The sequence below is a fragment of the Notolepis coatsorum genome, assembly GCF_963971535.1.
Source record: "Notolepis coatsorum genome assembly, chromosome: 7".
Taxonomy (NCBI): domain Eukaryota; kingdom Metazoa; phylum Chordata; class Actinopteri; order Aulopiformes; family Paralepididae; genus Notolepis; species Notolepis coatsorum.
The window spans coordinates 80,256,927-80,270,066 of NC_140171.1; the positions used below are offsets into that span (position 1 = coordinate 80,256,927).

The window sequence follows — 13,140 nt, forward strand, 5'->3', positions numbered from 1 at the left end:
CTCATGTCAGTAGGATGACAGGATGAGCAATGGGACACGGCCGACCAGCCCTTTGACATACTAACTCTGGGGTTACTGACAATGCACCGGCTGTGGTTCAAAAAAGAAAATTCCCAATTTGATCTTCATTTGAATAATCGTATATTGGTTCATAAAATCCCAGATCAATTATATATATATATAATGTGTGTATATGTTATAGTTTTTTGCCTGCTGCAGTGTGTTGGTCATGTTAAAGAAAAAGTACACTGCAACTGCTTTGTGGTAAATTCTTAATGTAAACATGAATATATTTTATAATACACCAGGTTATAAAAGGTTCCTTGTACAATTTACAGCCTTAGTTCTCTCAGAATCTCTTTCATAGCCAAGCAAAATTGGAACTTAAATATCCCTAACCAAATCTATTGAATCGAATCGGAACCTTTAATCGATTGGGGAAACCAGTGGGGATACCAGCCCTAGTGTGGATATTGTCAACACTGTTTTTGTGTTTTGTTTTAATTGTTATATATTAATGTTTGTATTGTAGATAATCAACATTTCTGGTGTGTGTGTGGGGGGGCGGGGGGTGTGTGTATTATAAGTAACAATGTCTGTGTTTTTACATAATCTACAATAACACTATCACTGAATATTTCTACACTAACATGTTTTCATTTAGGATATTTGTAGTGTTCTGTCATGTTGCATGTTGTCAACAGTATGTTTATTGTATATGCTAAACATTTTCTCACTCTCTTTCTCATTCACTCTTTCTCTCTCCCCCTCTCTTTTCTCCCTCTCTTTTCTTCCTCAGAGCCCACGCCGAGTGCTCCAAGTCTACCTCCTCCGAGACGGACCTGAATGACAACCTGCCCTCCCACCGTACGCCCACCTCTTCCACCTCCTCCTCCAAGCACACCTCCCACAATGGCTTCTTCCCGCCACAACCGGCCTCCGCCTCGTGCATCTATGACTCGCCGCCGTCGCGCGGCGCCTCCCTCTCGGCTGACGCTGGCCTCTACCACCTCCCCCGGAGCTACTCCCAGGACACCGTGCTCCTCCCCAAGTCGGCCTCGTCCCCCCCTGTCCCCCCAGAGGGCGGTGACGGCTCGGACCTGTACGTCTTCAACACGCCATCGCGGAAGCCTTCCTTCGAGGCACAGATGCGTAACCTGTCGGTGAGCTACGACATCCCGCCCACCCCGGGCGCCAACTGCACCTACCACGTGCCCCGCACGCTGTCCGCCTCGGCGGGGGGCTCGGAGAGCGGGGGGGATGTGGTGGTGCCCCCCCCCCGGCCCCCCAAGCCGTCGCTCAGCTCCACCTCAGGACCTCCGCCGCCGGCAGACCGCTCCCCCACGGACACCTACTGCGTTCCGCGCTCCGCCTCGGAGACGGACGGGAACTACTGCGTACCCACCAGCGCCGGGAGCATGAAGGCACTACGCAGCAACACCATCGGCACCATGGACTCTGCGCGCCTTCGGAAAGGTACGTGAGACATTGCTGCTGTCTAGACACGCTGTGTTGTTGCAGTGTTAGGATTGCCGTCAAGTAGAAGACTGTGGGAAGGATTAAAGGGGAATACCACCCAAATTAAGAGATCCAGTGTGTTTTTTCCATGGCCAAGGAAAGTTCAATCATTATTTGTGAACATGAGCTGCTCTTTCCCAAAGGCAGAAACCAGAGAAGTAAGACTAAAACGTTGTCTTACAAGTCTGGAGCTCCTCCATTGACTGGGGCTAGCCATGGTCTAGCATGGTATAATATGGTTGGGTTTGTGTCGCCATTGCATTTCTTGAAAACTCTCCGGTTGCTTTAAAAATGCACACCACCAACTGTGCTACACAAGCTAAACCATGATGATACAACAGTCCCAGTCGGCTTTGGCCAGGTCTGGCCAGGTTCCAAAGACGATGGAGATGCTCACTGTGTGCCAGAAAGGCCACAGCACGTCTAAACCCTGGCTAATGGACAAGGCATTAGTGGACCATCTTTACCATCTTTCCCAATTAAATCCGTTCCCTGATTTTCATATGAGTTGACTACTTATGTCGGCTTAGTCTAAACACACACACACACAATTCTGCCAACTCTGCATATTTGCTGGCATACACACAATGACTGATGATTAGGTGTAAAGTTGTGATGTTGCAATATTATGTAAATGGTATGCAAGCCTGAGGCCTGGTTCTGTAACAGTGACACAGTTGAACACAACCGGGGCTACAGTGGGCCGGTCGTCATAATGACTCCCAGGCTCCTGTCTAATGAGCAGATGCCTCTGCTGAAGCAAAGAGGTCTCTGGGCCCAGAGAGCAGGATGGCTTGGATGGAGAACAGATGCTTTCTAAGAATGACTAATGACTTTTCACACCAATCGCACTGTGATTGAGTGCGTCTGTATCGGCGGTGTTTGTTTACCCAGACAGTTTACTTTTCTCATATTTTCTATATTCAGAGTTAATTATATTGTTTTTTTTTTTATCCACTTTTTCTCCCATTTTCTATATTTTCTCCCATCCCAATTTCGTATCATCCAATTCAACCCTCCCCTGTCACGAACGCTGTTTCTTGCCTCCCAGAAGCCGGATGCAATGTGGACTAAGTCATACATAGCACAAGTCCCCTCCGGTACTTGAGGTAACAGCAGTCGCATCTTTTCACCTGCGCAGCTCGATCTCTCAGTGGCGAGGAGTAACGCGTGGGAGGCTCACGCTGCCCCCGACACTTCTTGATTCTACTTCGCAGGCGCACCAACCGACCTGTAGGAGTCGCTGTCCACAACGCCCGATCCCCACCCATCAGTTTCCCACCCTCTAATACTGCCAATTGTATTAGTACGGACGACCAGCCAAACTGAAAACAATGTGGAGAGCTGGATTCGAACATGCGAACCCAGCGTCTCCACATTGGTGGCGAGTGCCTTGCCCACTACACCACCTAGCCGCCCTAGTTAATTATATTGTTTACACTCTTTATTTTTTCTCATATTTTTATATTCAGATCAAATTGTATTGCCTATATTTTTGTATTTCTACTATTACTCTGCCCATACCTGTACCTCCCCTCCCCCATGCTGCTGCATATGCCTGAATTTCCCCAAGATCAATAAAGTAATATCTTATTCATCTTATCTTATCTTACAACCTTCTCCCACATCAATATACACAGTTCTGTAGAGTCGTCCTCGAGTCGACTACACAAAAAAGTGCCTTTTGTTCTTAAATTAAAGGTGAATTTTGTCGATTTGTAAACCTGGATCCTTTGGTTCTGTTGTGAGGAGGGAGTGGTATTCTGACAAAATCATGTCAACAATCCAGTAGGGGTGGGAATCGCCAGAGACCTCACGATACGATACTATCACGATACTTGCGTCACGATACGATAGTATCGCGATACTAACTATATTAATTAGTATTAAGTATTTAAAAAAAATATAGTTTTATTTAATTTATTACCTTATTTCAACTGCAAAGTAAAACTTTGTCAACATGTTTTATCTAATAAAATAAAGTTCAGTTTTTTTAATCTCATTTCAATAATTTTTATTGCAGAACATGGTATTTTCTCAAGCAGACAGATGTAAACACTGTAATCTGTGTTGCATGTACCTGACAAACTGAACTGTTTGTATTACAGTCATATTCCAACTTAACTGAATGCACGTGTGTGTGTGTGTGTGTGTGTGTGGACTGAACAATGCAACTTCCTTATAATTTTTTTTTCTTTTTTTTTATGAATACCGTACTTTTCGCACTATAAGCCGCACCTGACTATAAGCCGCAGCAGCTAAATTGAATGATGTGTACATATATAAGCCGCACTGGACTATAAGCTGCAGGTGTTTTAATGTTTAATTACCATAATTAGCATTGGGACACAATACTGTCGGACAAATAACAAGAATTAACCCATTTACAAGTTGTATTAAGTTTAGCAAATAAGGGAACAGATAAATAACATTTCAATGCCGTCAAAAAAGCAATATTTAGATTTTTACATTTTCGGGTTTGGTCACGTCGAGTCACATATAAGCCGCACCGTTATATAAGCCGCAGGGTCGAAAAATGGGGGAAAAAGCTGCGGCTTATAGTCCGAAAAGTACGGTAATTAAATATCTATACTTGGCGTTCCTGTATCGATACAGTATCGCCACGCAAAGTAACGCGATACTACTACGTATCGATTCCCCCCCCCCCCACCCCTACAATCCAGGTTGTCCAACAATCCATGACAACAGTGGGGGGCGATGCAGCAGTGTCGAGACACAGAACATGTTGGTACGTTTTATGTCCAATTATAACGTCCTCCTCACAACATAATGAAATGGTTCAGGATACAAATCTGAGAAATGCCCCTTTAAAGGATTTAACGACTATTGTTTTTACCACAGTATTCCTTGCATAATTTCTTAATGTGGATATTCTTGTCATGCCAACCATGTTCTCACACAACACAAGCCCGCAGATGACATATTATTCAACATAAAAATTATAATTGAAAACGGCTAATTAATTTAGAATTAGTTGACTAAGAACCTAACAAGCAATTTGTGGAGTAATGGACTAAATGACAGCACCCTGCAGGTCTAAAAGGAAAGATACAGAAGTCTTCTTCCCACTGTTGCCCCCTTGTGGTGGGTCATGTGGTCACAGTAGGTGGATCCACTGGAAGATTAAATGGTGCATTTATATAGCGCTTTTATCCAAAGCAATTTGTTCCTCACATTTTCACTCACACATTCACACAACGATGGCGGAGGCAACCATGCAAGGTGCCAACCTGCTCATTGGGAGCAATTAGGGGTTAAGTGTCTTGCTCAAGGACACTTCGACACTGCCCGAGAGGAGCGGGAATCTAACCGGGAACCTCCGGATTACCAGACGACTGCTCTACCTCCCAAGGGACTGTCGCCCCCTGATAACCATTTACATTAGAGATTATAATGTTATGGAACAGCCAGGCATTGTAGGAGGAGCTGTGCTGTACATCAAACTAGGAGCAATCATTACACATGAAGGCAGTATGTAGGTCTAACGATGACCGGCATAGGTATAATATACTGGTCAAATGGATTGAATCTTGGTGAATCTGTGAATTGTGTAAATATCCTGGGTTCAACTTGTAGACTGTAATATAGGTTGAGTACATTTTATTTGTCATTCACACGAGAATCCTGGGTTCAGGTCATGCAGCTATAGGGATGGGTACCGAATTCGGTACTTTTGAGGTACCGAACCGAAACACGTCGGTACTACGGAGTATCGAATCAAGTGAGAAACCAAAAAAAAATTATAATAATAATAATAATAATATTTTTAAAAAAATTCACTTTTTTTTTCATGTCAACGTTCACACGCACAATATATGCTTACCTAGGATTTTACTTGATTCAACAACAAAGCAGTCGGAGCAATGACGAGCCGAAAACTGTCAATTGTAGTTATTTGAAGTTTGGATTTTTTTTTACGACTGAGGTAGGTAAATTACATTTCTTGAGACTAAAGTACCGAAAAAAGGTACCGTTGGGTACCGGTATCGATTCACAGGTACCGGTATCGGTTCAAATGTGAAAGGTACCCATCCCTATGCAGCTATGCCCCTACATTATATATGTAATATACTCCAGGATGAATCTTCCCATGATTCTTATTGATATGGGAACGGGCTGAGGAGGTTATCTCCGACCTATATCTTCAGCTCAGCGTGGCCCAGCAAGACCGAGATGGGAAGATACTTCAAAGACCATTGTTAACAACAACCTATACTGTAGCTCCTGTAAAATGAGGTGCACTACGGTGTGGTGGTCCTTCCTTTCTGGCGGCAGCTACAATGAACATTCAGGAGCCTATTCTCAGTCGTGGAAAAAGTTGTCAAATTCTTTACTTAGAGGTATAATGAGTAAAACAATGTACAGACTCATACAAACATAATCCCTCTCAATCATCACTTAAAACCACCAGATGAAAACTAGCTCATTAGCTAACTCTGGCACATTTACATTGATGTGGAAACTGAAGATGTTGATTAATGTGCACTGTCCCTGGGTAAAAAAATTAAGAAAAGAGAAGAGAAAACAAACATAATCCTTTCCCTCTGTCTATATTTTCTCAATTTGTTGTGCTCTGGATGTTTTGGGGAATTGAGTGCATGTTATGTGCACGTTGCGTACATGTATCCCCACCATACTTGCCATTTCCCCATGTGGAATGCACCTGATAATCCTGATTGTATAAACACGCTGCTTGTGGGCATTTTCAAAAAGAAAATGGTGGCTTGTTTGCTTGTCAACTTTATCTTTTTCTACCTAAAGTTGAAGCTAAAATATGTTTCTGACAAATAATTTTGTGGTGACTTTGATATGATATTGCTGGACCTTGAGTCATGTTTGATTTGCAATGCCTAGTGGTGCTCTAGTGCAGGGGTTCCCAAACTTTTCAGACCGTGCCCCAAAAATAACGGGGTCAGAGAGCCGCGACCCCCACTATTATAGGAGGTAAAATTTTTATTTTAAAATTTTTTTATAAGTGGAAATGTATGGTTGAAACATGCACACGTTCAAACGCACTCACACTAATAAGCATTGGAGGCAGTTTTAACCAGGGCCGGACTGAGGAAATCATTCAGGCCAGGAAATATAGTGCAAAATATAGCCCCAGTCAGGCCACTTTTTAAGCAGGGGGTCTGGGGGTCCCCCACCAGGACATTTCTTGTTACAAAGACTTCATTTCCTGCATTCTGGTGCAGGCATTTTTTTTATTTGTACCCTTTAAATGCCAGTGTTTGTGATGGCATCACAAATTATTGTTAAACAACAGGCTAGCATATGTATGATTAGCAACAACACTGATTTTGATGGATTTTCAGTTTTTTTGTAATGTCAGATTGAAAATAATACTTCAGCCCTGATCATAACACCACATATTAATTTTATAATTCTAACCCTTTAAATGCCAGTGTGTGTGATGGCATATATTTGCAATATATCAAATGCAAAGTAGATTTTTCTGGGGGGGATTATTACAGGCTAGCATGTGTCAATAGGCTTGTTCGAGATGGGATAGGCGGACGCAGATCTGCGCAGGTTTCACTACTGCCTCGCCAAGCGCGTTGCATGACGGTTAGAATGTTGTCCGACTTGCTCTGAAAATCTGACGAGGCGAGGCGTGGAACTCCCGCGGGAGCGAGCCACAAGCAGCCTTCAGAGCGAGGCGCCACAGTACCTCTCACTCGGCTGCTCCCGGCTGGGAAGCGACTTGCTATGGTCGGGCAAAGCGCCTATTGGCTCAGAAAGGTTGTCAGTCACCAGCCACGTGACAGCCAGGGAGTTATGAGACGTTTGATTGATTGATTGAAAACTTTATTATGTTATGCGTAGTGCGGTCAGGCGATTAAAATTTTTAATCTAATTAATTACAGGTTTTGTAATTAATTAATCTAATTAATCGCATTTTAATCGCATATTTATATTTCATATTCATATAAATATTTAAAATTCAAGGACATTACATTATTGTGGCAGGTGACTGATCAATTAAATACACCAAGAAGAATGCTTTAGAAATCAATTTTATTAAATAAATAAAATAAATAAAATGAAAACATACCTCTCAATAAGGTAACATTTGTTGCTGATACAGCTAACAGTTTACACTAAGCTACAGTATCCTCAAATCAGGGTCTACTGCAGGATCTAGTGCAGGGTCTACTACAGGGTCTACTGTATGCATGACATCTATTCCTCAGCTTGTTTACATTGTCTGAGTGTAAGGCTGCCCTCTTCTTTTGGACTATGTGACCTGCAAGTGAAGAATGCTTTAGAAATCAATTCTATTAAATTGAATAAATAAATAAAATGAATGAAAACATACCTCTCAATAAGGTAACATTTGTTGCCGATACAGCCAATAACAGTTTACACTAAGCTACAGTATCCTCAAAAATCAGGGTCTAGTGCAGGGTTTACTACAGGGTCTACTGTATGCATGACATCTATTCCTTGAGCCAATTGCTAAGACAAACAAGCTTCAGCTTGTTTACATTGTCTGTGTGTAAGGCTGCCCTCTTCTTTTGGACTATGTGACCTGCAAGTGAAGAATGCTTTAGAAATCAATTTTATTAAATTGAATAAAATAAAATGAATGAAAACATACATCTCAATAAGGTAACATTTGTTGCTGATACAGCCAATAACAGTTTACACTAAGCTACAGTATCCTCAAAAATCAAAACAGCCCACAGCAAGCTACAGTGTCTGGGGGCATGACTACAGGGTCTAGTACAGTGTCTACTACAGTGTCTGGGGGCATGACTACAGGGTCTAGTACAGTGTCTACTACAGTGTCTGGGGGCATGACTACAGGGTCTAGTACAGTGTCTACTACAGTGTCTGGGGGCATGACTACAGGGTCTACTACAGTGTCTGGGGGCATGACTACAGGGTCTAGTACAGTGTCTGGGGGCATGACTACAGGGTCTAGTACAGTGTCTGGGGGCATGACTACAGGGTCTAGTACAGTGTCTGGGGGCATGACTACAGGGTCTACTACAGTGTCTGGGGGCATGACTACAGGGTCTAGTACAGTGTCTGGGGGCATGACTACAGGGTCTACTACAGTGTCTGGGGGCATGACTACAGGGTCTACTACAGTGTCTGGGGGCATGACTACAGGGTCTAGTACAGTGTCTGGGGGCATGACTACAGGGTCTAGTACAGTGTCTGGGGGCATGGTCTACTACAGTGTCTGGGGGCATGACTACAGTGTCTACTACAGTGTCTGGGGGCATGACTACAGGGTCTAGTACAGTGTCTGGGGGCATGACTACAGGGTCTAGTACAGTGTCTGGGGGCATGACTACAGGGTCTAGTACAGTGTCTGGGGGCATGACTACAGGGTCTAGTACAGTGTCTGGGGGCATGACTACAGGGTCTACTACAGTGTCTGGGGGCATGACTACAGGGTCTACTACAGTGTCTGGGGGCATGACTACAGTGTCTACTACAGTGTCTGGGGGCATGACTACAGTGTCTACTACAGTGTCTGGGGGCATGACTACAGTGTCTACTACAGTGTCTGGGGGCATGACTACAGTGTCTACTACAGTGTCTGGGGGCATGACTACAGGGTCTAGTACAGTGTCTGGGGGCATGGTCTACTACAGTGTCTGGGGGCATGACTACAGGGTCTACTACAGTGTCTGGGGGCATGACTACAGGGTCTAGTACAGTGTCTGGGGGCATGGTCTACTACAGTGTCTGGGGGCATGACTACAGGGTCTGGGGGCATGACTACAGGGTCTAGTACAGTGTCTGGGGGCATGACTACAGGGTCTAGTACAGTGTCTGGGGGCATGGTCTACTACAGTGTCTGGGGGCATGACTACAGGGTCTACTACAGTGTCTGGGGGCATGACTACAGGGTCTACTACAGTGTCTGGGGGCATGACTACAGGGTCTACTACAGTTTCTGGGGGCATGACTACAGGGTCTACTACAGTGTCTGGGGGCATGACTACAGGGTCTACTACAGGGTCTGAGGCATGACTGCAGGGTCTAGTGCAGGGTCTAGTGCAGGGTCTACTGTATGCATGACAAATCTATTCCTTGAGCCAATTGCTAAGACAAACAAGCTTGTTTACATTGTCTGAGAGTAAGGCTGCCCTCTTCTTTTGGACTATGTGACCTGCAAGTGAAAATAGCCTCTCACATGGCACAGAGGTGGCAGGAGTAGCCAGATATTTGCGAGCAAGAGGAGACAGCTGTCCATAGGCTTTTGCGTGAGCTGCCCACCACTCCAGTGGACAGTCATTCATTCCGATGCTGGGCTCAGCTTTGTAGAGGTCTAATTGTCCTGACAGTACCCTGACTTCATCTGAATCAGAGTCTGAAGACAGCAGGAGGAGGGTCCTCTTCGCTGGTGGCTCGTCCTCTGTGGCTTGTGGAGCAGCTTTGTCTGCTTCTGGTCCTGGCAGCATCTCTTTAAGCCAGGTCCACACCTAATAAGAGGGACAATTAATTAGTTGCATAGGACTTTTCATGACAGCCTAAGGACTTAACACTGGTCTTCTCATTCACACACACACCTCATCCCTCTCGTCCTTTGGTACGCTCTTCAAGTCCTTGAATCGCGGGTCGAGGGCTGTAGCCAGCTTCAGCCATCTGTTGTTGAGGGTCGCTTTGCGTGCGTCCAGGTCCTTCGTGAAGCTGGCCTTGAACTTTACCATGTAGCCCGGATCCTCCTCGTTGAGGTCCATGATGCGGTTTAGGTGGCAGAGTGCGGGGAGCACCACAGAGCATGAGACGTAGGTTTCCCCTCCAAGGAGCTCAGTCACATACCTGCAGTGAAACAAGAGAGCGAGAGAGAAAGAGGTGAAGGTGTGTGTATGAGAGGGAGATAGGTGTGTGTATGGGGGAGAGAGGGGGGGTGAGGTGTGTGTATGGGAGAGAGATAGGTGTGTGTATGGGGGAGAGAGGGGGGGGTGAGGTGTGTGTATGGGAGAGAGAGGGGTGAGGTGTGTGTATGGGGGAGAGAGGGGGGGGGGTGAGGTGTGTGTATGGGAGAGAGATATGTGTGTGTATGGGGGAGAGAGGGGGGGGTGAGGTGTGTGTATGGGAGAGATAGGTGTGTGTATGGGGGAGAGAGGGGGGGGTGAGGTGTGTGTATGGGAGAGAGATAGGTGTGTGTATGGGGGAGAGAGGGGGGGTGAGGTGTGTGTATGGGAGAGATAGGTGTGTGTATGGGGGAGAGAGGGGGGGGTGAGGTGTGTGTATGGGAGAGAGATAGGTGTGTGTATGGGGGAGAGAGGGGGGTGAGGTGTGTGTATGGGAGAGAGAGAGTGGGGTGTGAGGTGTGTGTATGGGGGAGAGAGAGAGAGGAGGGGGGTGTATGGGGGGAGAGAGAGAGGGAGAGACACTTACCTGCAGGGCTCAAGTACAAGCTCCAGCTTCTTCAGTTTGTCACACTCTGTGGGGGTCAGCATGGACAGCTTGTGGTTCTGTTGGGCCAAAGTGGCAGTCACAGCCTCCTGGTTCCTCAGGTACCGTGAGATCATGGCCAGTGTCGAATTCCACCTTCCAATTCAATAAAATAACTATTAGTCCCACTGGGGGTTGTTAATGCAGCATGATGCAATTGTACAGAACACAAAGAAATAAACACACACACACACTAAATTTACCTTAAGCATACAACAGGTAGTTAAACAGTCTCACCTTGTGGATACATCTTGTATCATGGGCTCTTTTGCTTGTCCGAGGGCAGTCTGCTGCTGCTGCAGTTCTTCTGTACTGGCAGGGCTGTGCTTGAAGTGGCCTACAATCTTGCGGCACTTTGCCAGGGTGGTGTCAAGGCTTCTGTCCTCAAGGGAGACTGTGATGGTTCTTTGCAGCACGTGTGCAGCACATGGCATGTGCTGGAACGGCATATAGCGCGCTGCTGCTATCATATTACGGGCGGAATCAGTCCCAATAGATGTGACTTTATCTTTTATATTCCACTCCTCTATTACTGTGTTGAACTGTTCAGCACACGCATCGGCGAAATGGCGGCCCACAGTTTTGGTCACCGTTAATGCAAATGATTGCAGTTTCCACTCAGTATCGATCAAGTGCACTGTGACACCCAAATAATTATGATTGCCCACCGACGTCCAGTGATCACCCGTTAGGGCCATTGGGCCAGCCCGTGCCAACACTTCTTCCCTCGCCTCCCTCTCTGTGTCATACATGTTGTGGATCCTTTTCATCACTGTAGCTCTCGAGGGTAGCTTGTAATTTGGGTCAGACGACGCTATTCGAAATGACTCCGCTAAACCCTTATCTTCCACTATAGCTATTGGCCTACAAGATTTTGCTATCCACTTCGCGACGCTGTTGGTTAGTTTGTCTGTGGTGGATTTACTCAACCGTTTGCCTAACGGTAATTCTCCAAGAGTGGTTTGACGAAGCGTGCGAGTTGCTCTGGAGCTAACGTTAGCTACACACTGGAGCTGCTCGAACAACTTGCCTGGACATGTTTAGCGTTCATGTGATACGTTAGACTAGAGCAGCTTCGGTGATACGCAAATTCTTTTTGACATAAGCTACATATTACAATGGTCTTGTTTACTGTCCCATCTATATTCTTTTTGAAATTGAACTTGCCGTTCATAGGTCCCAGGAGTATCGCCTCGGGTGATGCTGACATCTTGTTCCAGCTGAGCTAATTCCTTTGTGTGTTTGTTTTGTTTGATAGACGACGCATGTGTGAAGTGACGATCAAGTAGGCTACGGGTCATTCAATGGGCCAAGTTTAATACGCCCAACTCAAGCGTGGATTTCAAAATAAAAGCGCACCGATTTGCCACTTGTCTAAAGTAAATATAGGTCGGCTGTAATTAATTTTGCGTCAATTTTCATAACGCGATAATTTGCTGTGTAATTAATTAATCTAATTAACGCGATAAACTGACAGCCCTAGTTATGCGTTATCATCATATCATCATGATAAACTTCAAGCTGTCAGACACACACACACACACATGCGTCGTCTGTTTTGCCTCAATACTGTATATATAATTCTGTTTCGCCTCAATATACACAGTATACATATATATATTGATGCAAAACAGAATTATTCAGCGTTGTGTGTGCGTGCGGCCAGGAGCGAGCAACAAGATGGTATACATTATGGTATATGAATAGTATATTCCACTATAGCAGTATATGGTGTGCTGTACATTTGAATCTGATCTAATTTTACACACGGCCATCGCATTATAATACGCTGGACAGGTGTGTAATGTGTGTGTGGTGACGTGAAAGCGTATCTGCCATGCGAGACTAGGCGAGAGGCTCTTGTGAAATCGGCAGTGTCCGCCTTTTTAACTCCTCCCCCGGCTTCACTCGGCTACTCTCGTCTACTAGTCGAGGCAAACCGAAATCCATCTCGAACAAGCCTAATGATTAGCAACAACAGTTTTTTGTAAGGGTCCCGCCTCCACCAATCACATGCGGCTCCTTTTGTGTGTGTGTGTGTGAGAGCAAGAGAGAGAGAGAGAGAGAGAGAGAGAGATAGTTCTCCAACTTGTGTGAGTTGCAGTGATCTCCTGGTTGTTCCCCACCTAGGTTATCTCTAACTATTGCGCTGCTGCAACTAGAAACACTGTCCTGGCC

General features: G+C 45.3%; 1 protein-coding gene across 2 annotated transcripts in view; it reads left to right on the top strand.

Moving 5' to 3' along the window:
• gab1 (GRB2-associated binding protein 1) overlaps positions 1-13,140 on the top strand; it is a 251,229-nt gene that overhangs the window by 195,304 nt on the left and 42,785 nt on the right. For both annotated transcript variants that reach the window (XM_084318891.1, XM_084318892.1), the window contains one exon: positions 800-1,476. In XM_084318891.1, the coding sequence (XP_084175017.1) occupies positions 800-1,476 (677 nt within the window). The remainder of the gene's footprint in view (positions 1-799; positions 1,477-13,140) is intronic.